The 26645-nt window shown below is 50.5% G+C and overlaps 1 protein-coding gene across 2 annotated transcripts in view; it reads right to left on the bottom strand.

Annotated features, from left to right (window-relative positions):
• LOC147750600 (uncharacterized) overlaps positions 1 to 26645 on the bottom strand; it is a 146936-nt gene that overhangs the window by 80424 nt on the left and 39867 nt on the right. Inside the window, exons 6-7 of one of the 2 annotated variants that reach the window (XM_086967152.1) lie at positions 9929 to 10066; positions 4860 to 5556 (exon numbers count right to left, since the gene is read on the bottom strand). In XM_086967152.1, the coding sequence (XP_086823278.1) occupies positions 5266 to 5556; positions 9929 to 10066 (429 nt within the window). In that variant the 3' untranslated portion in view covers positions 4860 to 5265. Of the gene's footprint in view, positions 1 to 4859; positions 5557 to 9928; positions 10067 to 26645 lie in introns of those variants that run through there. The other variant, XM_086967146.1, reaches the window with a different exon arrangement.

Here is a 26645-nt window from a genome sequence, read left to right as displayed (position 1 = left end):
AGCGGATGGCTTAGGAAGGGACATAGAATTAGGGGAGATCAGAGGGGCGGTTAAACAGATGGCTCGCAACAAAACGCCGGGTCTGGATGGGTTGCCCATTGAATTCTACAGCAAATACCTGGATTTGCTAGCGCCGCGGCTACAAACAATATATAATAAGGCCAGGACGACTGGCCACCTGCCCCAATCTATGCGCGAGGCACTGGTGGTACCTCTACTGAAACCTGGGAGGGAAGGCGAAAGCCCGGCCTCTTATAGGCCGTTATCCATGCTAACCACGGACTATACAATATTAAGTGCCATTCTGACAGCGAGGCTCCTACAGCACATGCCCGACCTGGTCCACACAGACCAATCGGGTTTTATCCCTGCACGCAACACGACGGTAAATATAAGGAGACTTACAAGATTAGTCGAAAGTCCCACACGATAGCCCAGACACCCCTGGTCCTGTCGATAGACATAGAGAAGGCGTTTGATAGTCTGGAGTGGGAGTACTTATACGGAGCCATGGAACGCTTTGGCTTGGGAGATGGCTTCATCAAGTGGACGAGAGTCCTGTATGCGGAAGCGGTGGCTAGAGTGAGGATAGGACCCCTCGTTTCACACCAAAATCCGGTGGAACGAGGTACCTGTTAGGGCTGCTCCCTATCCTCCCTACTGTTCGCCTTGGCGATTGAGCCCCTCACGGCTGAGGCCAGGACGGGTAAACACTTTCAGGGCATAGATGGCAGAGGGGGCCAACAATTCATCTCCTTATACGCGGATGACCTTTTATTATTCCTAGAAGACGGCTCACAGGCACTGAAGGGAGCGGAGAGGTTGCTAGAGCGATTTGGTGACCTCTCGGGCTGAAAGTCAACTGGTCCAAAACTTGCTTGTTTCCTCTGAGGCGGGGCGTGATGCGGCCCGACCACCGACCCGAGATTAGATGGGAGCCCACCTGTCTGAAGTATTTAGGAGTCTACATATACCACACAGCGGCAGACCTGCTGGATGGTAATGTGGACCGCTGTATACGATGGGGGACGGGCATATGCAGAGTGGCGCTGGCGTCGCTTCTCCGCCCGAAAGATGAGGGCGGACTGGAGGTCCAAGATTTTGCGCTCTACTATTTAGCTGCTCAAGTGCAGATCCTTACGCAGGAGATAGCGTGAGTATACCGAGGTCCAGAGAATGGGAGAGGCGGGGGCACACCACGCCATGTTCTGGCCTATATCACTTTGCAGCAAAGGATCGCCCTTCGGGATTTGACACTCGAGGAACAGACAATGAACAGGAGATTGGTCACAGTTGCTGAGCTGGGAAGACGCAGGAATACAAGTGGTGGGCGACCTCTACGAGGACGGGGCACTTATCCAATATCAGGAGAAATTTGGGTTGCCAAGAGGGGGGTACTTACTTCATGCTGCAGTGACTAGGGCTATACAATCGCACTGGAAGGGGGACTTGTAGAACCACAGATGACCATGGCCAGTCAGTACATCATGACGGCAGCTGGAACCTACAAGGCGGTAACATGCTTGTACTCCAGAATGCTCAGAGAAAACCTGCCACCACTGACGGTGCTGAAGGAAAAATGGGAAACGGACCTTGCCAGGGAGATTCCCGAGACGACTTGGGCCCAGCTAGTGAGACGAGCTAAGAATAGCACGAGAAATGCGCGCTTTCAACAGATCCACTTTTACGTGCTGCATAGGGCTTACATGACCCCAGGCAAAATCAGGAAGTATTTTGGAGCGGCCGACGCGGCATGTCCAAGATGCGCTTTGGAAGGGGCGGAGCTGGAACATATGCTATGGTCCTGCCCTGACCTCCGGGAATACTGGCGGGCGGTAGGCGACACTTTAAACGAAGTGACGGACAGAACATTGCAGTATGATGTAGCGATATGCCTGCTACACTGGTTTCCACACACGCCTAAAAATAAAACCACAAGCAAATTTATAGACATGGGCCTGATCATAGCTAAAAGAGAAATCACACGACACTGGAAGGTGAGAGTGGGCCCCACACACAGGAGATGGGTCAATGAGTTCTTGAAGTGGGCCGCGTGTGACAGTACGCATCGCTACCAGACGGCTCGCCGTAAACTAGACGATAGAGCATTGGAGACGGCGGCGGCTTGGGAGGCATTGGTCCAAGGCTTGCGAGATAGCACACTACAGGAGGATGAGGGTGACCTGGACAGGAACGAGAACGGCTCCCGCAACACACCGGGGACATCACACATCTAAGCAGACACGGACTCCTGATTGAACCCAAAGATGAGATAGTGGCGAGAACTTCTGAGTAGGTGGTGGACAACGGGAACAAGTGGAGGGTCAGGTCAAAGAATTTGAAACAGTACATTGCTGCACAGGAGCCATCCAAATCCGCCCCCAACTTACGAACGCCCGCAAAAAATTGAAAGCGTTGGACCTTCACCGGCCAAATACTCACTCTTATGCACTAAACAGCGTTATAATGAAGGGGGAGTAAGGCCGGGAAACTTCTGGCACATCAAATTCGAACCTACATACATAAGAGCCGAATCGCAGAGATTGAGATCTTCTGCAGAGAGAAAATACACGCAGACGATCTCATAGCTCTCGAATTTGAGGAATTGTATTCTGCTCTCTATATCGCTGATCCTCTGGATGAGGAAGCAGCAGCAACATATGTGTCCCAGGCACCAGTAGCCTTAGTCCCGGCTGTGGAGGTGGATAAAATGGATGCAGACGTTTAACCGGATGAAGTGCTACGCGTGATTCAGGGACTCGCGTCGGGTAAGGCGCCCGTGGAAGATGGGTTTTCCTCCGAATTTTATCAAATGTTCACAGCCATTTTGGCTCCACTGCTTATACAACTCTTCAAATCATTAAGCGATAAGGGATTCATTGCTCCCTCCATGCGCATCGCAACAGTTGTGGTCCTGCCTAAGCGGGGCAAGGACCTGAGGAAATGCGCCTCATATCGCCCCATCTCTCTGTTGAATGTTGACCTGAAAATTTTCACTAGAATATTAGCAGCTCGTTTTGGCACCCTACATGCAGGGGCTGGGGGATCAAGACCAGTCCAGATTCATACCGGAAAGCAGTTGTAGCGATGGAACCAGCTGACTGTGTCACCTTCTCAACAAAACCCAGCGCTCCCAGAAGTCAGCTCTGCTTCTATCAGAGGACGCCGAGAAGACCTCTGAGTGGGTCCAGTGGCCTTATTTGCGACTGACCATGGCAAGGTTTGGCATGGGGGTACGTTTTTTGTGGTGGGTAAACTGCACCAGAGGCAAAAATTAGCCTGAATGGGCTACGCTCTTGATTCTTTAATATTTTGAGAGGTACCCAACAGGGGTGCCCCTTCTCACTCTAGTTATTCGCTCTATATATGGAGCCCTCTGCAGAGCGTATCTGCCAACATGGCGCAATCATGGGGATTCATATGGGGGATAGAGAACATAAAATCTCTCTCTATGCCGACAATGTCATGCTCTTTATCACTCAGCGAATCACCTCCCTGCCTCCCTTCAGGCAGGAGTTCAAAGGATTCAGGCTAGTCTCTGGCTTTAGGATTAATATACAAAAGACGCAAGCTCCTAGCCTGACTATTTCCCACACAGAATTAGAGCACTTAAAGGCAGAGTTCTCTTTTGTGTGGGCTACAGCAGGTATTCTATATCTGGATTTACAGATATTTTCTATCGTTGAGCGTACGGCGCGCGAGAACTATGGTGCACTATTGTCCAATATCCGGACAGAGCTTCAAAACTGGGGATGGGTCACTCTGTCCTGGCTGGGCAAGCTGGCCGCAATAAAGATGATGCTACTCCCCCGCATACTGTACATAATGCAGACCCTGCAGCTACACCACCCACACCCCCAGATTCTGACCAAATTGCAACACTTGTTGGTGGACTTTATCTGGGGTGGAAAGAAGGCCCAAATTGCGTGCCCCCAAACATACCTTAAACAGACGGACAGTGGGCTGCACACTTAGAGCGCTACTATCAAGCAGCTCAGCTTCAGTACATGATAGAATGGTTTAAACAAATGTTGGAAAAGCACTGGTGATTCATTGACCGCACAATAGTGGGAATGCATATGTGAAGAGTGCCCTGGTTCCCTGGACAGCACCGCTCAGTCGGGGTTTACATTTCAGCGGTTCTGAGAGCCATGATTAATGTATGGGGTAGGGTTCAGGTACACCATGGTCTATCTTCTCCTACGTCCCCCTTGGCCCCCTTGATAGGCCATCCAGAATTTCCCCCCGCTCAGACGGCGCCGGATTACTTGAAATGGCAGGAATCCAACTGTAAAAGTGTGGGTGATATCTTCGACGTAGAGGGGATAATGGACTTTTCCCAATAAGCTGCTAACTATGGCCTATCTAAAACAGCGTACTGGCAGTACTTGGCCTTAAGACACTGAGTCACACAACCACAAATCTGCACACACGCATGCCGTTCCTTAACCAAATATAGAATGGAAAAGATAACACAAGCTTAGCACACCGGTTCCCTCCTTCGATAAAACCTTGGGATCCACCTTAAAGTTCATGTCAACTGAATTTAATGAGCTTACATGTCCAAAGTATCTCTGAGTACTTGGACTCACTAGGGACCTCTCACAAGACCGATAGACACGACACATGCACCACTCCCCCAATACTAAACTAGAATTGGCTTCTTGACACTCCACCGTCCTTACTCTCTCTATTCTACAGCTAGAACCCTCTTATTCCTCCCTATATTTTCCTAAAATGTTTTACTCACTTGCCATTGGATGTAGGTGGCAGCTATTGTTCTGAAAAATTGAATAAAAAGATTTAAACCATTGTGGGGACTCGGGTGGTTTACCAAACAAATCCACAGACAACGGTGTTATAGGTAGGGCTGGTTTTATTGCTTTATACAGTTTTCTCTTTTGAACAGGGACTCGGTATACGGAAGGGGACTGGCAGCATCCTCCGTAACCTCTCGTACTAATCCCCGCCTTCTCAACTCCCGATGTCTTCTGGGAGGTGTAGTCCGGGCTTCCGCCGTCGTTGCACGCGGGCCGGTAGATGTCAGCAGAGAAACAGAAAAAGAAAACGGAGACCAATATCAATGGGCTGTCCGAAACAACTAAGACAGGGTGGGGGTTGTGAGGGAACACACGTGCACTCTATAAACCCCGCTAATCGTGAGGTGAAGTGAGGGGAACAGTGGGGATTACGTGCACAGTCCGGGTCAAGGTGGCTTGTCCCGCTTACATCCTGCCCAACCCAGGAAACGAGACCGTACCTGTCCTAGCCACACTTCCCGGGAAGCGTGGCTGGGCGATGCGCCTTCACGTTGGCCTCCAAGCGTGTCGCTGCAGTCTCTCCCCTCCTCCGATCTTTCTCCGGTACTCTTGGCTCCTGGTACTCTCCTCTACCTCCGGGTGTAACACACACCTGTGCAGGTTCAGGGCCGGGTTTTACCGATCTGTAGAGGGCGGGTCCCAGGTCCGGGTCCGCCCACTTAGAGCAACATGGGTCCTCAGAATCCGGCATGGGATGGCGTCTGACCACGTCCTCGGTCTTCCAGGAGTCCGTGTGCTGTGTAGAGAGAGGGGACACATGAATAGGCAAACCAGGAGGGCACGAGTCCGGGTCCCCCTCGTCACAACCATGAACCATAGATGTGCTACTTTTAAGTTTAGCACTTTGGCTTAATGAATATTTGTTACTTAGTATGTATACATATGAGCAGACCTTTATTTAATATTTTCACAGTACGAATTGCGTTGTTCTTTTACCCAGGAAAGCAACAACAACAATTACAATCCACATTTGTAAAGCGCAAACAATCACCCGTAAGGGTCTCCAGGTGCTGAGGGCCGTCAGGAAGATTAAGCAAGCAATTGCCCAGAGTCACATGGTGCTGGGCTATTCTGCCGCCGGTGCCGGGGTTCGAACCATGATCCCCAGATTCCAGCGTCAGTCGCCCTGGCTGTGGCGCCACACCTGCAGCAGTAAGCTTTAGGATGACCTTAGGTCCATTATTCTCTCTTTGTAAATATCCAGAACTTATTTTGTAAGAGTGCTGGATCGTGGCCCATGTATCACCCTAATTACATTAAAAGAAAACTGATAACCCCCATAACATAATGCTAAAGGAAATCATAGGGAAGAACTAAAGAAAACCGATTGAGCACTCAAAAAAGACGATAAATGCACTAAGCTCAAAGAGTTAGCAGCAAGAGAAACAAGCATTTACAATGCAACGGTCTCGCCTTTGCAAACGTTAGAGCTATTGGCATTGTAAATGGCAACATTGTTATTTATGTGTTGGTTTTGAAAACAGATAAATAAATGGCATTATCATTTACAATGCCAATAGCTTCATCTCTCGCAAATGCGAGACCTATTGCATTTTCACCCCAACACACACACAGAGCCACACACACACACACAGAGACACACACACAGAGACACACACACAGAGCCACACACACACACACAGAGTCACACACACACAGAGTCACACACACACAGCCACACACACACACAGCCACACACACACACAGCCACACACACACACAGCCACATACAGAGCCACACACACATACAAAGCCACACACACACATATACAGAGCCCCACACACACTCAGAGCCACACACAAACAGAGCCACACACACACAGAGAGCCACACACACACAAACAGAGCCACACACACACAGAGAGCCACACACACACAAACAGAGCCACACACACACAGAGAGCCACACACACACAAACAGAGCCACACACACACACACAGAGCCACACACACACAAACAGAGCCCACACACACAGAGAGCCACACACACACACAGAGTCACACACACACAGAGTCACACACACACACACACACACACACAGTCACACACACACACACAGCCACACACACACACACAGCCACACACACAGCCACATACAGAGCCACACACACATACAAAGCCACACACACACATATACAGAGCCCCACGCACACACAGAGCCACACACACAGAGCCACACACACACAGAGCCACACACGCAGAGAGCCACACACACACACAGAGCCACACACACACACAGAGCCACACACACACACAGAGCCACACACACACACAGAGCCACACACACACACAGAGCCACACACACACAGAGCCACATGCACAAACACAGCCACACACATAGCCAGCCACACACATAGCCACACACACACACAGCCACACACACACACACACAGCCACACACACACACACACAGCCACACACACCTGGGAGGGGAGACATCCTTAACTATACAGCTCATAACCAAGGTACTAAATACACGCATGCTTTATAAACAATAACTGTGCAATTCTGAGTGCACCCATATAGCTTTAGAATACAATATACGACGAACTATGTAAAATAAGACCCTTCTAACTGTAGAAAAATGAAAACGTGACACCTGTACAGCATCAAGTACATAAGCTTCACATGATAAATAAATGCACAGGATTAGCACACACTGTGTAAATAAGTGAAATCACATTATAATCTATAACCTTTATTTCATCAGATGTGCAATGTGTTAGACGTCTGCAGTACCAAAACTATAGCGAATGTACATTATTCTATGATTAATGAGTGTTCATCAAGTATTGCACAAATGTATTTTCTCAGTACCGAATGTACCTAGCCGAATACATGTACATTGGCTTACACATTGTAATTTTGCAGGAAAAAGTACAAACAAACTGCATTTTTTACATTACTATACAGTACAAAGGATGTGCACATAAATGAGCACACCGGAACTAACTGTAAAGAGCTGAGTAGACACACAACACTGTGATGCGCACCAGAGATGCTTAAAACAGATTATACATTTCTACACATAATCGTAGCACACTCATTAAAGCAAGCACATCACTAGTTGTACCCCATTGCATACATGCAGAGCGTTTACCGAATGCAACTCCTCGTTCCAGTATAAATGTATTTGATTTAATATCACTACCCCTCCTTGCGTGGTATAACAATACCTCCCTGCCCGACCACCGTAAGCATACCCTTCCAATGTACCTGCTGCAGCCTTCTGTATCCATGCACTGCCCACCCCCTTTACCTTTGCAGTCACTGCAGACATGCTGCCTTCTCTTCACCCTCAGCAGCCGATGCCCGTAGGGCATGTCCCCGGTGAGGAGCTTTGAGTTGGCACCTCCGGGACTCTTTCCCCTGTTCCTGTATGCGGGGAGCAGAGGGTGAGCTTTCGGGGTCCCCCTCGGTCTCCAGCAGAGCTTGAGAGTGGGGACTGAGAACAGCAACAAACCCGACCAGAAACTAAGGGGGAGGAGGCAGAAAGCGTATGCGATGCATTGAAGAGCTGCGGGGCATAGTGGAACGTGCGCCGACCCGACCAGGAAGTGAGGGGGAGGAGGCGGAACGCGTAGCCGCCGCAATGCATTGAAGAGCTGCGGGCATAGTGGAACGTGCGCCGGCTCTCGGACTGGAATCGGAGAGCAGGGAGTAGAGAAGAGGGGGTCCAGAGGAAGAGGACGCAGAGACTCCTTACCTCTCGCCGACAGTGGGAAGCAGATAAATGGCAGGCCGGGACCTGAATACATGCGGTAGGATGAGAATACCATGATTGCTGCCACGGCTAATATAATTAAGAACAAGCTCTCGCCATCTCTAAGCCCCGTCCTTTTCAGACTGGGGGGCGTGTTTTTCTTTCTCCCCTCTTCTCCATTGGCTGGAATGTAAACAACAGGCGTGTTTTAGACTTGTTGTTTACATTCCAGCCAATAGAAAGAGGAGAGAAAGAAACTAAAAAAACACGCCACCCAATCCGAAAAGGACAGGGCTTACAGCGAGAGAATGACGACACTGAGCCCTCTTCTCCAATGGCTGGCCGCCGTTTAGGGAGCCAGCCAATGGAGAAGAGGGGCGGGGTTTACCCTCGCTACTAAGAGACATAAAATCTCGCCAGCGAGACTGCGCATGTGAGCAGCCTACGCTAGCCGAGACCTAAAAAGCCTCCAAAACGGAGCCTAAAACAAATTTAGGAAAAGATGTAATTAAATATAATAATATTAAACCTGATATAAAGTAGAAATGAGGCAATAGTGTATAGAAATCCTCTGATATGTAGTAAAATTGGAATCGAAGATAATGCCCTGGGCAGGAAGTCAATAGATCTTTTCTTATCTCTTTTGGTCTTGATAAAGTTCAAACAGGTCACTGGCCCAGATCTATAGTTTGGCAGATGAATCATTCCATCACAAATGTTAAAGATTACACGTCTGCCTTAACACAAGTGCATCGTATCCTACTGCATTTCTAATAAAGCGGACTGTATATCGGTCACGTTATGATGAACCAACCCTTCCGCCAAGCAGTCATTCAGGCCAACATTCTTCTAGGATTGTTGCTGAGAAGATACATATGACTCTTCTAACGTGCATATAAATGTATTGGGCAGACAATGATGAAGAATGGTTACATCCTGTTATCAACCCGTCATACCAAAGCCAAACTTCATGATTAGCCAATTGCGCTTGAAGAGCTTTTGCACAAATCATTCAATGCGCTAACTAATAAACCGAGATTTGGGTCAGGTGATATTGTTAACCGAATGCACTAGTTTACAAGATATTAAAATACACCAGTAATAGCTGAAACTCAAGTTTGAAACAATATACAGCTGTTAAAGACAAAGCAGTTTCGAAAACATTTGTTTTCAGTTAGTTAGTTTTAACAATCACAATAGGTAATCATTTTAATACCTTGGTCAGTTTTAGTTAACACACTATTAATGGGATTTCAGTATTAAAAAAAAGATTGTTAGAAAAACAATAACATACTTCCACCACACCCCTCTTTACTCCAACATTCAAATATTAGGATGCTAAGATATTTTGTAATCTATCAATACTTTTACACAGTGCCTGTTGAAAGCTGGGTGTTGACATACCCCTGGTGCTTGAACAAACAGCGGTGCAATGCGACGTTTTACCCATTCGAGTGGGCGTTGCTCACGTGAAGACTTCATGAAACTGCGCTTCAGTCCACTAGTGCTAGCCTGATGTTCATCCTGTGTCTTATCCAGATCCTAGCGATGGTCAACATAAGAAAACAGAAGGACAAATCTTCACAACAAATAACACTTCTTTCATTAAAAAGCAAACAAAATCAGCAATGCAAGAAGCCATGCTTCTTCTCGCTGCTAGCCTGGAAATAGGAGCAATGTCAAAATTAAAGCTCACCCAAATACCTAGTTTGTTTTTTTAAAGAAAAACATGAATAATCAATATCCTCCCCCTATCCCACCATTTTATTATATATCTTAGAAACTTTGATCTATTCTTAACATTTAAATCAGGAACAAAGAACCCCTCCCCCACCCCCACTGTAAATAGAGCCGCGCAGTCCTACAGAAAGCTCACAATGAAACAGGCAAGTTAAGTGAAACCTCTTATGCTCTTATTGTACCTATACTCCAGTTCGTGAGATCGCTCATAAGCATCAACATTGTCAAAAGAGGCATGAGGGACTGTCAGAGGTAGGGTTGGTGGACGGCTGTCGACAGCACAACCCTATCACCCGGCCCTACATGTTCTTTTCAGCGGCACACCAGACCTACGCCCATTTGGATTTCTTTCTGACAACCCGCGTGTTACCGTAGGGATACTAGACACCGCCAAAGGCATGGCATCCCTCTCATATCCTTCCCCTATCACTCTCACTTGGCAGTTGGAGGGAGACCATCATAGACGGAGGGTGTGGAGGCTTAATCACAAACTGCTTACGTATGCAAAGGGCCATGCAAACTTTTTGGGACACTAACAATGTCCTTCTTACCCCTGCTCACTGGCTGTGGGATACTCTGAAAGCGGTCATCAGGGGTCAATTCCTGGCAATAAGCTGAACCAGGATAGGAAGGAGAAACAGGAACAATTGGAGGTGTAGTGTAGTTCCTATATTCCCAATAGGCTCTGTGCACTGGAATAGTATATCCTGTAGTTTAGACGTAGGACTGAAGTCGACTAGGTCTCTACTGAATATACTAGACTTAATTGTGTGTGTGCCAGCTAGCTCAGAGGTCACTAGAAACTTTCCGGAATGAGATTAGTTTCTGACAACCGCTTAAAACATGACAACTTTGTTTCCCAAGAATAAGAAATATATCTCTAGAGGTGCGGAAACAATAGATAGCTATTTCACCTAGTCAATTGTGCATGCTTCGTTTCACCAGAAGTGCAGAGAAATAGAGAGACGGGCGTTTTCAATAAAATATATTTATTGAACAGTCTTCTTTCTCAAGCATAAGAAATGAACTGCTGCAATCGTAATACTTGCGGTTTAAGTACAAAGCGTACAGTACGAAGAGTATTATAAAATAATATTGTAAAAGCATGATATGGTTTCTAAGCCATAAAATACCTAAAATGCATAAAATACATACAGTGATAAATAATGACTAAAAGTACTCAACTGGTGCTTCTAAAATACGCCTACCCCGGTGTACCTAACCTAGGTCTAGTACAAGGGAAGAAGTAAGGAAGGTGTAGCCTAGTTTTAGTATTTTTTGCCAAGAATCTAATCCAAGAATTCTCTTAGGGTCTAATCAGCTCCGTACCTTGGTTTTAGAATGTAGGAGGTCTGGTATCTCTCTCTCAGGACTCGATTTCCCAGCAACCCGCAAGAGTAGCCTGGAAACAGCGGAGCTGGATTTCTCGGCTGGAGAAAGTACAGCGTCTCTCAGTGCGTCAGCTGGAGGGTCGGCTTCCTTCGGCACTTGCTGCAGCAGGGCACGTCGGGCAAGTAAATAGTTGAACTGCTCGAAACCACCGTGTGTTTGTTAGGACAAGTGTGGGCATATTTATACCTTGAAGGTGCCGAGTTTGACGTAAGATTGGACATAATAACGTCATTAAAGACTTAATTCTCTGAAAACTCCATGAGTTCTTGGATCAATTAAATTTCATGCAGGTGGAAGTCCCTGACTGCTGAATGCGGGTTTTCCCAAGAAATCGTTGTAGAATTTCGGAACTAGTGGAAGTAGCCAAGCCGTATAAGGACTACTTGAGCTATGTCTTAATATGGTTATGATTTTTATGCCTATGTAAGGATACGATATTTTATACCTATATAAGGGCATGAAGGGGGAATGGCTTGGGTGCCGAAGAGAATGGCGGCGTGAGCTCAGAGATCCGCGCCCGATCCCCGGAATCATCCTGAGAACAGGCGCGACGACACCCGCGGAGGCCCTAGTTTGCAGACCGGAGGCAGCGAGAATCTGAGCCGGAGGGCAGCGGGGCGCCCGGCCCGGAACGGGGCCGAGAGAAGATCTGAGCTCCGCGCCACTGGGGAGCGTCCAGCGGCTGCCGCCTGAAGATCTGAGGGGCGGAGGGCCCGCCCGCCATTGAAGAAGTTGGTGGGGGCGCGAGCGGGAAGCACAGTGCTCACCCAGTCGGGGGTAGAGATACTCCATAGTGCTTCCGAACTGATGCGACCTAGGCCCCCGGGGAAGGCAGAAGAGGGGCTGAGAATATCCTTGGCTGACCCGGGAGGATCGGAGGGTCCGACGGTGTGGCAGTTACCGCCGAGTGGGAAGAAGGACTACGGCAGCTAACTACTGGGGATCCCGCATACGGAGAGAACCGGTCAGCGGGGTCTGGGGGACGGGTGGCACCGGACGAGCCCTGCAGTGCGGTTAAGGGGGAAAGAGATACCTCTGTGAGATCTGACCGCGACTGGGAAGCCCTTACCCACGCTCCGGGGCACTGGAGAATACGGTGGGACCAAGAGGGACCGGCATCGGCGTATTCACCACGTTGAGGATAGAGCGGAGAATCTGGGCGAGGCCCAGTACCCAGTGCGACGACCAGGAATAGGGGAGGCCTCGGCTCGGATCATGGACGGCTGAAAGGCCCTGGGACAGCTCAAATAGCGGCTGGGGAGCAGCCCTCCCCGGTGAGACGGCCCCAGCTGGAGCGAAGGTCCTGACCGCGGATAGGTCAGAAGCTACATCCCGAGACCTGCCCTCTGTTGCTGACAAACGCAGTGGCAGACCCTCGAGCAGTAGTGAGTACAGTGATCAAGCCCAGTGCAGTTATACGGAGAGAGTGGGGGCCGGAGGGGGCTTCCTGAGGCTGAGGCGACCACAAACGGGCGGAGGAGGTGGTCTATTGGTGGAGGGAGGCCGTGGGCTCCAGCTTGGTGACAAGATCAAGTCCGAAATTCCCGGTGGCCGGTCGGAGGGGGCACTGGCAGCCCGAGGTGGACTGCTGCCGCGATATCGCGAACGGAAGGTGGCCATTGAGCCTTTCCAGTAGCTGATCGGAGACTTACGGATACTGTGGCGAGAAGTAGCCTGGCATCATGGTGAAAAACAAGGGGAGAACGGAGGGAGCTGCGACCTCTGATGCTTCAGAGGGAGGCCCTACGGGGCCTTCGGACCTGCAGCAACTTCAGGACCGCATACTGGAGGCTATTGCGGCAACGAGAGACACTCTGCAGCAAGACATTGCGCAGGTGGTGTCGGGACTGGGTCTCCTGAGAGTTGACAGCGACAAACTCAAAGACAGAGTCAAAGGGACCGAGGACACTTTAGGTGAATTAGCCCCAGCCCACAAAAATATGGAGGTGAGGCTCACGGACGCGTTGGGTAGGATACAAATACTGGAGAGGAGGGCCGAAGATGCCGAAAATAGGAGTCGACGCAGTAATGTCCGAATAGTGGGCCTTCCCGAGAAAACAGAAGGGGAAGATATGGTCGAGTTTCTGGACAATTGGCTTAGGATTACGGTGGCGCCGGAAGGCTTGTCGCCATTCTTCACACTGGAACGAGCTCATCGGGTCCCGGCTAGGCCCCCAAAGCCTGGCCTGCCCCCGAGGCCAATCGTAGCCAAATTGCTGCACTATAAAGACAGGGACCTTCTGCTCCAGAGAGCCCGCGATGTAGGGCCATTTCAGATTGGGAACAGTAAAGTGACACTGTTTCCTGATTACACTTTTGAGACGCAGAGACTACGAGCTTCCTTTTTATCTCTCAAACGCGAACTGTGCACTGAGGGCATTCGGTACTCACTGCTCTTTCCAGCTAAGCTCAGATTGGTAATAGATGACAAAACACACTTCTTCACCACATCGGCGGATGCTTGGGCTTGGTGGGAGACATACAAGGCGGGCACGGACGGTGCCAGAGTCCGAGAGGAGAGGGAGCGAGCAAAGACGCAGATACGGAAATCACAGAGGCTGCGTTGGCGAAGACAAGGCTCGAGGAGATCATCGATATCTTAGACGGAGATGGAACGGCAGGCGGCGCTGCAGGCAGTGGAATCGCTATCGAGATCAGGTGACTCCCCCTCAAGACAAGGCTCGCACTCGGAGGACATAGTCACTGGATCGGAGACGGAGCATTCAGAAACGCACAGCACCAGGGGCCCGCAGGTGACACCACAAACGTCAGAAGAGATCCTGAATAACTGATACGGAGGGACTGAGCAGAGGGCACTCATGCAGAAAGGAGAATGTAAGAACTGTAAGGTACTGCGGACGGGGGTTGCTGACCGGGATATCAGACCGCTGCTACTGGGGGGTGAGAGGGAGGGCTTGCGTAGCTGCCTTTAGGCCTAAGCCACAACCCGATTGCCCTTAAGGCACTCACGGTTACGACTGTGAACTAGTTGGGGAGTTGTGTGAATTGACTAAGTTTGGATGGGTACTGATAGTTGGATATTGGGGCCTATTCTGGGGGGGTGGGTAAGGGAAATGTTGGGGTTGCTTTAATTTTCTGGCAAGGGAAGGCTCCGGGACACGAGGGAATCACAATGCCAGCCAGTTCGAAGGCTAGTTGGGGGGACACCACCACTCATGATGCAACTGAAGAGCGGAAACTGCTGCGATGTGAACTATGGGACAATGGCTAATGCACACACATTGCGATGTATAACCTGGAATGTGCGGGGGTTGCACACAATGGCAAGAAGGCACAAGGTACACGCTTATCTGGTCCGCAGGGGGGTGCACATAGCGCTATTACAAGAGGCACACCGTACCAAACCTGAGCGGGTAGCACTGCAAAGGAGATGGAGGTGTCAGATTTTCAACACCACTTACTCAGCATTCGCTAGAGGGGCTCTGATATGGGTAAGGGCAGGTACCCCGTTTCAGGCGACCAGGCACATAATAGACCCTGAGGGTAGATACGTGGCAGTGGAGGGCAGACTGCGGGGCAGGGACATAGTACTGTGTAGTATATATGCGCCGAACACTGACCAGATGGCCTTCTTCACGAGACTGTCGGGGACAATGGCACACTTCTTAGCGGGTCCGGTCCTGATTGGGGGAGATTTTAATTCAGTAGCCGACACAATACTAGACAGATCCCACACACCACTGGGAGACTCCCCCGTACATCGCCTCACGAAGGGTAGATTAGATTGGCAAGAGAGATGGGGTTTGACGGATGCTTGGCGCACACATCACCTGGGTGAGCGAGACTACTCGTACTTCTGGAGCCTCCATGACCTCCATGTCCGGATTGATGCAATTTTGTGCTCTCGGACTGTAATGCAGACGGTGACACAGACCGAGTACCTCACCAGAACAATTTCAGACCACAACCCCTTGCTGATTAATTTAGACTGGGTAATGGAGGTGTCGCGTGTCCCGACTTGGAGGTTGCGGCCTGAGACACTAGATGATCCATTGTTTCACGTGACGCTAGAGGAGGGCATAACCCAGTACTTCGCGGAAAACGAGGGGTCCACGGATTCCAGAGCGATGGAATGGAACGCCTTTAAGGTGGTAATTAGAGGTCAGTGCATTGGGAAACATGTAGGCGTACGGAAGGTATTATTAGAGGATCTGCAGAAGGTGGATTCTAAGCTGAGAAAAGCCGAGAAAGCACGACCGGGCCACCCGAGCTCCAAGAGAAGGTCAGCTTAGATAAAGAGGCAGTGGCGGTAGAAGTGGAGCGCCTCCGCAGCTTCGATCATAGAGCATACACACTCAGGGCGCATGTTGAGGGGGACAAAGCGGGGACTTTGCTTGCATGGCTAGCCAGCCCCACTAAACGTAGCTCCCCGATATTGGCTGTTGAGGGAGAAGGGGTCACATGAAGTACTCCCAAACAGCGATACTAGACAGCTTTCAGGGATATTACGAGAACCTCTATAGGAGCGCGCTGGTGGGGCAGGGGGACAACATTCAGGCTTTCCTTGCAGACCTACACTTGCCGAAACTAGATCAGGAACAAGCGGATGGCTTAGGAAGGGACATATAATTAGGGGAGATCAGAGGGGCGGTTAAACAGATGGCTAGCAACAAAACGCCGAGTCTGGATGGGTTGCCCATTGAATTCTACAGCAAATACCTGGATTTGCTAGCGCCGCGGCTACAAACAATATATAATGAGGCCAGGACGACTGGCCACCTGCCCCAATCTATGCGCGAGGCACTGGTGGTACCTCTACTGAAACCTGGGAGGGAAGGCGAAATCCCGGCCTCTTATAGGCCGTTATCCATGCTAACCACGGACTATAAAATATTAAGTGCCATTCTGGCAGCGAGGCTCCTACAGCACATGCCCGACCTGGTCCACACAGACCAATCGGGTTTTATCCCTGCACGCAACACGATGGTAAATATAAGGAGACTTACAAGATTAGTCGAAAGTCCACACACGGAAGCCCAGACACCCTGGTCCTGTCGATAGACATAGAGAAGGCGTTTGATAGTCTGGAGTGGGAGTACTTATACGGAGCCATGGAACGCTTTGGCTTGGGAGATGGCTTCATGAAGTGGACGAGAGTCCTGTATGCGGAAGCGGTGGCTAGAGTGAGGATAGGACCCCTCGTTTCACACCAATATCTGGTGGAACGAGGTACTAGACAGGGCTGCTCCCTATCCTCCCTACTGTTCGCCTTGGCGATTGAGCCCCTCACGGCTGAGGCCAGGACGGGTAAACACTTTCAGGGCATAGATGGCAGAGGGGGCCAACAATTCATCTCCTTATACGCGGATGACCTTTTATTATTTCTAGAAGACGGCTCACAGGCACTGAAGGGAGCGGAGAGGTTGCTAGAGCGATTTGGTGACCTCTCGGGCTGAAAGTCAACTGGTCCAAAACTTGCTTGTTTCCTCTGAGGCGGGGCGCGATGCGGCCCAACCACCGACCCGAGATTAGACGGGAGCCCACCTGTCTGAAGTATTTAGGAGTCTACATATACCACACAGCGGCAGACCTGCTGGATGGTAATGTGGACAGCTGTATGCGAGCACTGAAAGGTTGTATGGCCTTTTGGGCCACGCTCCCACTGTCAGTCACTGGGCGCATCTCTTTATTGAAAATGATCGCCCTGCCGCGACTCCTGTATTACTTTCGCACCCTCCCTGTCTGGATACCTAGATCCTTCTTTGGCCGACTGAAATCTCAGATGACCTCCTTCATATGGGGGACGGGCATATGCAGAGTGGCGCTGGCGTCGCTTCTCCGCCCGAAAGATGAGGGCGGACTGGAGGTCCCAGATTTTTAACTCTACTATTTAGCTGCTCAATTGCAGATCCTTACGCAGGAGATAGCGAGAGTATACCGAGGTCTAGAGAATGGGAGAGGCGGGGGCACACCACGCCATGTTCTGGCCTATATCACTTTGCAGCAAAGGATCGCCCTTCGGGATTTGACACTCGAGGAACAGACGAGGAACAGGAGATTGGTCACAGTTGCTGAGCTGGGAAGACGCAGGAATACAAGTGGTGGGCGACCTCTACGAGGACGGGGCACTTATCCAATATCAGGAGTTGCAGGAGAAATTTGGGTTGCCAAGAGGGGGGTACTTACTTCATGCTGCAGTGACTAGGGCTATACAATCGCACTGGAAGGGGGGACTTGTAGAACCACAGACGACCATGGCCAGTCAGTACACCATGACGGCAGCTGGAACCTACAAGGCGGTAACATGCTTGTACTCCAGAATGCTCCGAGAAAACCTGCCACCAGTGACGGTGCTGAAGGAAAAATGGGATACGGACCTTGCCAGGGAGATTCCCGAGACGACTTGGGCCCAGCTAGTGAGACGAGCTAAGAATAGCACGAGAAATGCGCGCTTTCAACAGATCCACTTTTACGTGCTGCATAGGGCTTACATGACCCCGGGCAAAATCAGGAAGTATTTTGGAGTGGCCGACGCGGCATGTCCAAGATGCGCTTTGGAAGGGGCGGAGCTGGAACATATGCTATGGTCCTGCCCTGACCTCCGGGAATACTGGCGGGCGGTAGGCGACACTTTAAACGAAGTGACGGACAGAACATTGCAGTATGATGTAGCGATATGCCTGCTACACTGGTTTCCACACACGCCAAAAAATAAAACCACAAGCAAATTTATAGACATGGGCCTGATCATAGCTAAAAGAGAAATCACACGACACTGGAAGGTGAGAGTGGGCCCCACACACAGGAGATGGGTCAATGAGTTCTTGAAGTGGGCCGCGTGTGACAGTACGCATCGCTACCAGACGGCTCGCCGTAAACTAGACGATAGAGCATTGGAGACGGCGGCGGCTTGGGAGGCATTGGTCCAAGGCTTGCGAGATAGCACACTACAGGAACATGAGGGTGACATGGACAGGAACGAGAACGGCTCCCGCAACACACCGGGGACATCATACATCTAAGCAGACACTGACTCCTGATTGAACCCAAAGATGAGATAGTGGCGAGAACTTCTGAGTAGGTGGTGGACACTGGGGAGGGGGGTGGGGAGGGGATGTTGGGAACAGTTAAATGAATATAGAACAATTTAATAGAGGGGAGAAGGAGAAAAGCAGACATGCACATTTCCGAATGGGAGGATTACACCTGATACACCTTGCCAGGCCTCGAGTATTCTTCTATTTGTCGCCGCCTGACCTCCAGGGTGTGGGCCTACAGGCTGTGTGCAGATATGATTGTAGAAGGAAGAATGGAGGAGCTAAGGTGTAATATACATGTGACAATATTTATGCACTAACTGTCTGCAATAAAAATTATTTCAAACAAAAAAAATAAGGGCATGAATCGGAAAAATTACACTAGGGTCCTAAAACGCTATACAACACTATCACCCGGCCCTACATGTCCTTCAGCGGCACACCAGACCTACGCCCATTTGGATTTCTTTCTGACAACCTGCGTGTTACCGTAGGGATACTAGACACCGCCAAAAGCATGGTATCCCTCTCAGATCCTTCCCCTATCACTCTCACTTGGCAGTTGGCGGGAGACCATCATAGACAGAGGGTGTGGAGACTTAATCACAAACTGCTTACGTATGACGCAAATATCAAGGAGGTGCAAAGCGCAATGCAAACATTTTGGGTCACTAACAATGTCCTTTTTACCCCTGCTCACTGACTGCGGGATACTCTGAAAGCGGTCATCAGGGGTCGATTCCTGGCAATAGCGGCTAAGCTGAACCAGGATAGGAAGGATAAACAGGAACAATTGGAGGGTCAGGTCAAAGAATTTGAAACGGTACATCGCTGCACAGGCGCCATCCAAATCCGCCCCCCAACTTACAAATGCCCGCAAAAAATTGAAAGCGGTGGACCTCGACCGGACCAAATACTCACTCTTATGCACTAAACAGCGTTATAATGAAGGGGGAGTAAGGCCGGGAATCTTCTGGCACATCAAATTCGAACCTACATACATAAGAGCCGTATTGCAGAGATTGAGTTCTCCTGCAGAGAGAAAATACACGCAGACGATCTCATAGCTCTCGAATTTGAGGAATTGTATTCTGCTCTCTATACCGTTGATCCGCTGGATGAGGAAGCAGCAGCAGCATATGTGTCCCAGGCATCAGTAGCCTTACTCCCGGCCGTGTAGATGGATAAAATGGATGCAGACGTTTAACCGGATGAAGTGCTACGCGTCATTCAGGGACCTACATCAGATAAGGCGCCCGGGGAATATGGGGTTTCCTCCGAATTTTATAAAATGGTCACACCCACTTTGGCCCCACTGCTTACACAACTCTTCAAATCACTCAGCGATAAGGGATTCATTGCTCCCTCCATGCGCATGGCCACAGTTGTGGTCCTGCCTAAGCGGGACAAGGACCTGAGGAAATGCGCCTCATATCGCCCCATCTCTCTGTTGAATGTTGACCTGAAAATTTTCACTAGCATATTAGCAGCTCGTTTGGCACCCTACATGCAGGGGCTGGTGGATCAGGACCAATCCAGATTCATACCGGAACGCAGTTGTAGCGATGGAACCAGCCGACTGTGTCATCTTCTCGACAAAACCCAGTGCTCCCAGAAGCCGGCTCTGCTTCTATCAGAGGACGCCGAGAAGACCTCTGATCGGGTCCAGTGGCCTTATTTGCGACTGACCATGGCAAGGTTTGGCTTGGGGGTACGTTTTGTGTGATCGGTAGAAAGCACCAGAGGCAAAAATTAGCTTGAATGGGCTATGCACTCGACCCTTTAATATCTTGAGAAGCACCCAACAGGGGTGCCCCTTGTCACTCTTGTTATTCGCTCTATATATGGAGCCCTTTGCAGACCGTATCTGCCTACATGGCGCAATCATGGGGATTCATAGGGGGGACAGGGAACATAACATCTCTCTCTATGCCGACGATGTCATGCTCTTTATCACTCAGTCAATCACATCCCTGCCTCCCCTCAGGCAGGAGTTCGAAGAACTCAGGCTAGTCTCTGGCTTTAAGATTAATATACAAAAGACGCAAGCTCCTAGCCTGACTATTCCCCACGCAGAATTAGAGCACTTAAAGGCAGAGTTCTCTTTTGGGTGGGCTACAGCAGGTATTCCATATCTGGATTTAAAGATATTTTCTATCGTTGAGCGTATGGCGAGCGAGAATTATGGTGCACTATAGTCCAATATCTGGACAGACCTTCAACACTGGAGATGGGTCACCCTGTCCTGGCTGGGCAAACTCGCTGCTATAAAGATAATGCTACTCCCCCGCATACTGTACGTAATGCAGACCCTGCAGCTACACCACCCCGCACCCCACAGATTCTGACCAAATTGCAACACTTGTTGTTGGACTTTATCTGGGGTGGAAAGAAGGCCCGAATTCCGTGCCCCCAAACGTACCTGAAACAGGCAGACGGGGGGCTCCACACTTAGAGTGCTACTATCAAGCAGCTCAACTTCGGTACATGATAGAATGGTTTAAACAAATGTTGGAAAAGCATTGGTGATTCATTGACTGCACAATAGTGGGAATGCATATGTGAAAAGTGCCCTGGTTCCCTAGACGGCACTGCTCGGTCTGGGTTTACATTTCAACAGTTCTGCGAGCCATGATTAATGTATGGGGTAGGGTTCAGGTACATCATGGTCTATCTTCTCCTATGTCCCCCCTGGCTCCCTTGATAGGCCATCCAGAATTTCCCCCCGCCCAGACGTGGCAGGATTACTTGAAATGGCAGGAATCCAACTGTAAAAGGGTGGGTGATATCTTCAACGTAGAGGGGATAATGGACTTTTCCCAATTAGCTGCAAACTATGGCCTATCTAAAACAGTGTACTGGCAGTACTTGGCCTTAAGACACTGAGTCACAAAACCACAAATCTGCGCACGCGCAAGCCGTCTCTTAACAAAATTTAGAATGGAAAAGATAACACAAGCTTAGCACGCCGGCTACCTACCTTCGATAAAACCTTGGGATCGACCTTAAAGTTCTTGTCAACTGAATTTAATGAGCTTACATGTCCAAAGTATCTCTGAGTACTTGGACTCACTCGAGTGCCTCTCACAAGACCGCTAGACACGACACATGGTGGTAGTTTTGATTGCAGGAAAGACATGCACCCCTCCCCCAATACTAAACTAGAATTGGCTTCTTGACACTCCATCATCCTTACTCTCTCTATTCTACAGCTAGAACCCTCTTGCTCCTCCCTATATTTTCCTAAAATGTTTTACTCACTTGCCATTGGATCTACGTGGCGGCTATTGTTCTGAAAAATTGAATAAAAAGATTTAAACTATGGACCATAGATGTGCTACTTTTAAGTTTAACACTTTGGCTTAATGCATATTTGTTACTTAATATGCATACATATGAGCAGACCTTTATTTAATATTTTGACTGTACGAATTGCGTTGTTCTATTAACCAGGAAACCAGTAAGCTTTAGGATTACCTTAGGAAACAACTGTTCTCTCTTTGTAAATATCCGGAACTTATTCTGTAAGAGTGCTGGCTCGTGGCCCATGTATCACCCTAATTACATTAAAATAAAACTAATAACCCCCATAACATAATGCTAAAGGAAAACATAGGCAAGAACTCAAGAAAACCGATTGAGCACTCAAAAAATACGATAAATGCAACAAACTCAAAGAGTTAGCAGCAAGAGAAAAAAGCCTCCAGAATGGAGCCTCAAACAAATTTAGAAAAAGATGTAATTAAATATAATACAATTAAACCAGACCAAATATAAAGTAGAAATGAGGCAATAGTGTATAGAAATCCTCTGATATGTAGTAAAATTGGAATCGAAGATAATGCCCTAGGCAGGAAGTCAATAGATCTTTTCTTATCTCTTTGGTCTTGATAAAGTTCAAACAGGTCACTGGCCCAGATCTAGAGTTTGGCAGATGAATCATTCCATCACAAATGTGAAAGATTACACGTCTGCCTTAACACAAGTGCATCGTATCCTACTGCACTTCTAACACGGTGGACTGTACATCGGTCACGTTATGATGAACCAACCCTTCCGCCAAGCACTCATTCAGGCCAACATTCTTCTAGGATTGTTGCTGAGAAGATACATATGACTCTTCTAACGTGCATATCAATATATGGGGCAGACAATGATGAGGAATGGTTACATCCTGTTATCAACCCGTCATACCAAAGCCAAACTTCATGATTAGCCAATTGCGCTTAAAGAGCTTTTGCACAAATCATTCAATGCGCTAACTAATAAACCGAGATTTGGGTCAGAGGTTATCGGGCTCGTTGGCCCACTTTCTCACAGGACCCCTCCTGCTCGGCGGTGATTTCAATTCGGTAGTGGATGTGGACACCGATCGCTCGCATCCGCCCCTCCCTGACTCTCCGGTCCGCCGTGTGGCTAAAGGGCGTAGGGACTGGCAGATACGGTGGGGTCTGACGGATATTTGGAGAGCGCAACACCCCGACGCTAGAGATTACTCCTATTTTTCGGGCCTACACGAGTTGCACGTTAGGTTGGACGGGTTTCTTGGCTCGACTGAACTGGTTTCAGCGGCGAACCGTTCCGAATACTTGACTAGGACCATCTCGGACCATAACCCCCTTCTGCTGGCCCTTCGCTGGTTTCCGGGGGCGCCGGCGGTGCCCTCCTGGAAGTTACGTCCTGAGATCCTAGAGGACACTGTGTTCAAAGCGGAATTAGGGGATAAGATCGAGGAGTATTTCGCGTCCAACAGGGGCACTGCGAGCTCGAGAGCGCTGGAGTGGGACGCTTTTAAGGTGGTGGTGAGGGGTTATTGCATCACCAAGAAGGTAGGTATGAGGCGGGTTATCCTCGATGACTTAGACGTGGCTGATCGGAGGCTTCGTGAGTTGGAACTCCGCCGCCCCGGGCACCCTGAACTTCAGGGACGCACGGCAGAGGCGAAGGAGGCGGTGGCGGCGGAGGTCGAGCGGCTGCGCTGCTTCGACTACAAGGCCTATACGGTGCGGTCCCTCGCAGAGGGGGATAGATCGAGCGCATTGCTGGCATGGCTGGCTAACCCTACGCGCCAGGCCTCCCTGACGACGTCCATGCGCATGGCGGACGGGACCATGGTGCACACTCAACCGGAGATCCTAGGATGCTACCGGCACTACTACGATCAGCTATATCGCAGTCGTGCTGCCAAAGACCCTGACCTTCTCGAGGACTATCTGAGGCCCCTGGAGCTCCCAACGGTGGAGCCTGACATGGCGAAAGCCCTGGGGTCCGATATTGAACTTGGGGAGATCCGTAGCGCCATTAAAAAGATGGCGCGGAACAAGACCCCGGGTCTGGACGGTCTTCCGGTGGAATTTTACGCGGCCTATGCCGACCTCCTGGCTCCGAGACTGGTGATCGTATACAGAGAGGCGAAGAGGCTTGGCCGACTCCCCGGCTCGATGCGCGAGGCCCTGGTGGTTCCCCTCCTCAAGCCGGGACGGGACTCGGCCGATCCGGCGTCCTACCGTCCCTTATCGATGCTGACGGTCGATTATAAGATTCTGAGCAGCATCTTGGCCTCGAGACTGCTGGGCCACATGAGCTCCCTGGTGCATGAAGACCAGGCTGGGTTCATCCCCAAGCGCAACACGACAATGAACATCCGTAGGTTGTTCCGCTTGCTGGGTGAACCGCTTGTGGATGCTCCGTGCCCGGTGGTCCTATCGGTAGATTTAGAGAAGGCATTTGATAGCCTGGAATGGGACTACCTGCACGCTGTGTTGCGGCGGTTCGGCCTCGGCGAGGGTTTCATCAGATGGACCGCGGTATTGTATACCTCCGTATCGGCCAGGGTTCGAGCGGGTCCGTTAATTTCCTCTCAGTACCCGGTGGAAAGAGGCACGAGACAGGGCTGCTCGTTATCCCCACTTCTCTTCGCGCTGGCGGTGGAGCCTCTGGCACTGCTACTCCGATCGGGGGCTCATTACAATGGCTTCTGGACACCTTCGGGCCCGCACCACATTTCGCTATATGCCGACGACCTGTTGCTCTTCCTTGAGGACCCAGTTGTAGCCCTACGTGGAGCCGCGACGGCGCTCACGGCGTTTGGGGAGGTCTCGGGCCTCCGGGTGAATTGGGCTAAGACATGCCTTTTCCCGGTTCGCAGAGGCACCCCTAGCCCGGCCCTCAATGGAGAGATTAGATGGGAACCTGACTGCTTTAGGTACCTGGGAGTGTATGTCTATCATGAGCCATCTGACCTCCTGGATGGAAACATTACCAGATGCAGTCGAGCGCTGCGGGGTAATATGGACTTCTGGGCTACGCTACCGCTTTCGATGGCAGGGCGGGTCGCTCTCCTCAAAATGGTGGCTCTCCCCCGGTTGCTGTATTATTTCCGGGCGCTACCGGTTTGGGTCCCGCCGGCCACATTTAGGCTCCTACGGTCAATGATAGTCGGATTCCTTTGGGGCTCGGGCCGCCGAAGAGTGGCCCTCAAAACCCTGATGAGGCCGAAGGCCGAGGGTGGGCTCGCGGTGCCGGACTTTGAGAAATACTATCTGGCGGCGCAGCTCCAGACCCTCACCCAGGAGATTGCCAGGGAATTCCGGGGCCCGGAGGACAGGAGAGGTGTGGGGATGGCCAGGCATGTTCTCTCCTTCATAGCCCTACGCCAACGTTTGGCCTTGCAAGACCTGACGCTGGAGGAGAAGACCATTCGCCTGTGTTGGAACCGAGCCCACGCCCGGGGCCAATTGCGAATACCGTATGCCCCTGAAATACCTTTAGGGATGTTGACGGCCTTGCCCCATGGCGGTGATTGGTCACGGTTGGCGGACTGGGAGGACGCGGGACTGCAGTTGGTAGGGGATCTTTATGAGGCTGGGGTGCTCTTGCCCTTTCAGGAGCTCATTGACCGCTTCGAGATTCCCCGCGGAGACTTCTTATTGCATTCGGCCCTGGTCCGAGCAATCCAGGCGCACTGGAAAGGCGGACAGGAGGAGCCTCCTACGTCTCCGGTGTGCCAATACGTCATGATGTCTGCGGGCACGGTGAAGGCGGTCACATGCCTCTACGGTAGACTGATCAATGAAGGGCTGACCCCCCTTACGACATTGAGAACCCGTTGGGAGACAGACATTGGCAAGGAGATCCCGGAAACGACCTGGTCTCACCTCGTGCGGCGGGCTTGGAAGGGGACGCGCCACGCCCGTTTCCAGTTGGTCCACTATTATGTACTCCATCGGGCATACCTGACCCCGGCGAAAATCCAACAGTACTTCGCCACGAGCTCGGCAACCTGCCCCAGATGCCCGGCGCCGGAGGCAGACCTCCTCCATATGTTGTGGGCCTGCCCGGGTTTATCCTCCTACTGGGTGGAAGTGGGGAAGACCCTGACGGAGGTGACGGGGAGACCCCTATCGGTCGATGCTGCGGTGGGACTCTTGCATTGGTTTCCACATACCCCTAAAAACAAAATTTCCAGTAAATTTATTGATTTGGGGCTTCTCTTGGCTAAGCGAGAGGTGACCAGGAACTGGAAGGCACGAGCTGGTCCGTCTGGGAGCAGGTGGCACGGCGAACTCTTGAAGTGGGCGGCGGGAGAAAGCACGTTGCGATACCAACTGGCTGGGAGACAGCATAACGAAAAGGCACAGGAGGCAGCGCTAGAATGGGAGACACTAGTGCAGGCCCTCAGGGACTATTGCGCCCCCAGCGACTCTGATAGCGAGATTGCAGCGCGCCCCGAGTCCCGATAGGCGATTGCGATTTCTATCTCTGATGCTCTCCTCTTGGGTCCTTTCATGAATCCTACTGCGGTTGCTACCATACACTGATGGCGGGGTTGGGTTGGGGAGGGATTATTTTGGAGTTTAGTGTTTTGTGGGAGGGATTTTCTTTTGGGTTTTATGGGCTTGTTTCGAAAAGCAGATGACGGACAGGGGATCATCCGGACCAGCATTGTTTTCCTGCTGAGCCCCCACTGGATTTGGACGCCTGACCTTTGG

Source organism: Lissotriton vulgaris, chromosome 1_1, assembly GCF_964263255.1.
Source record: "Lissotriton vulgaris chromosome 1_1, aLisVul1.2, whole genome shotgun sequence".
Taxonomy (NCBI): Eukaryota; Metazoa; Chordata; class Amphibia; order Caudata; family Salamandridae; genus Lissotriton; species Lissotriton vulgaris.
Note: the sequence above shows the minus strand (reverse complement) of the source record. Positions and strands in the feature narration are given on the sequence as shown.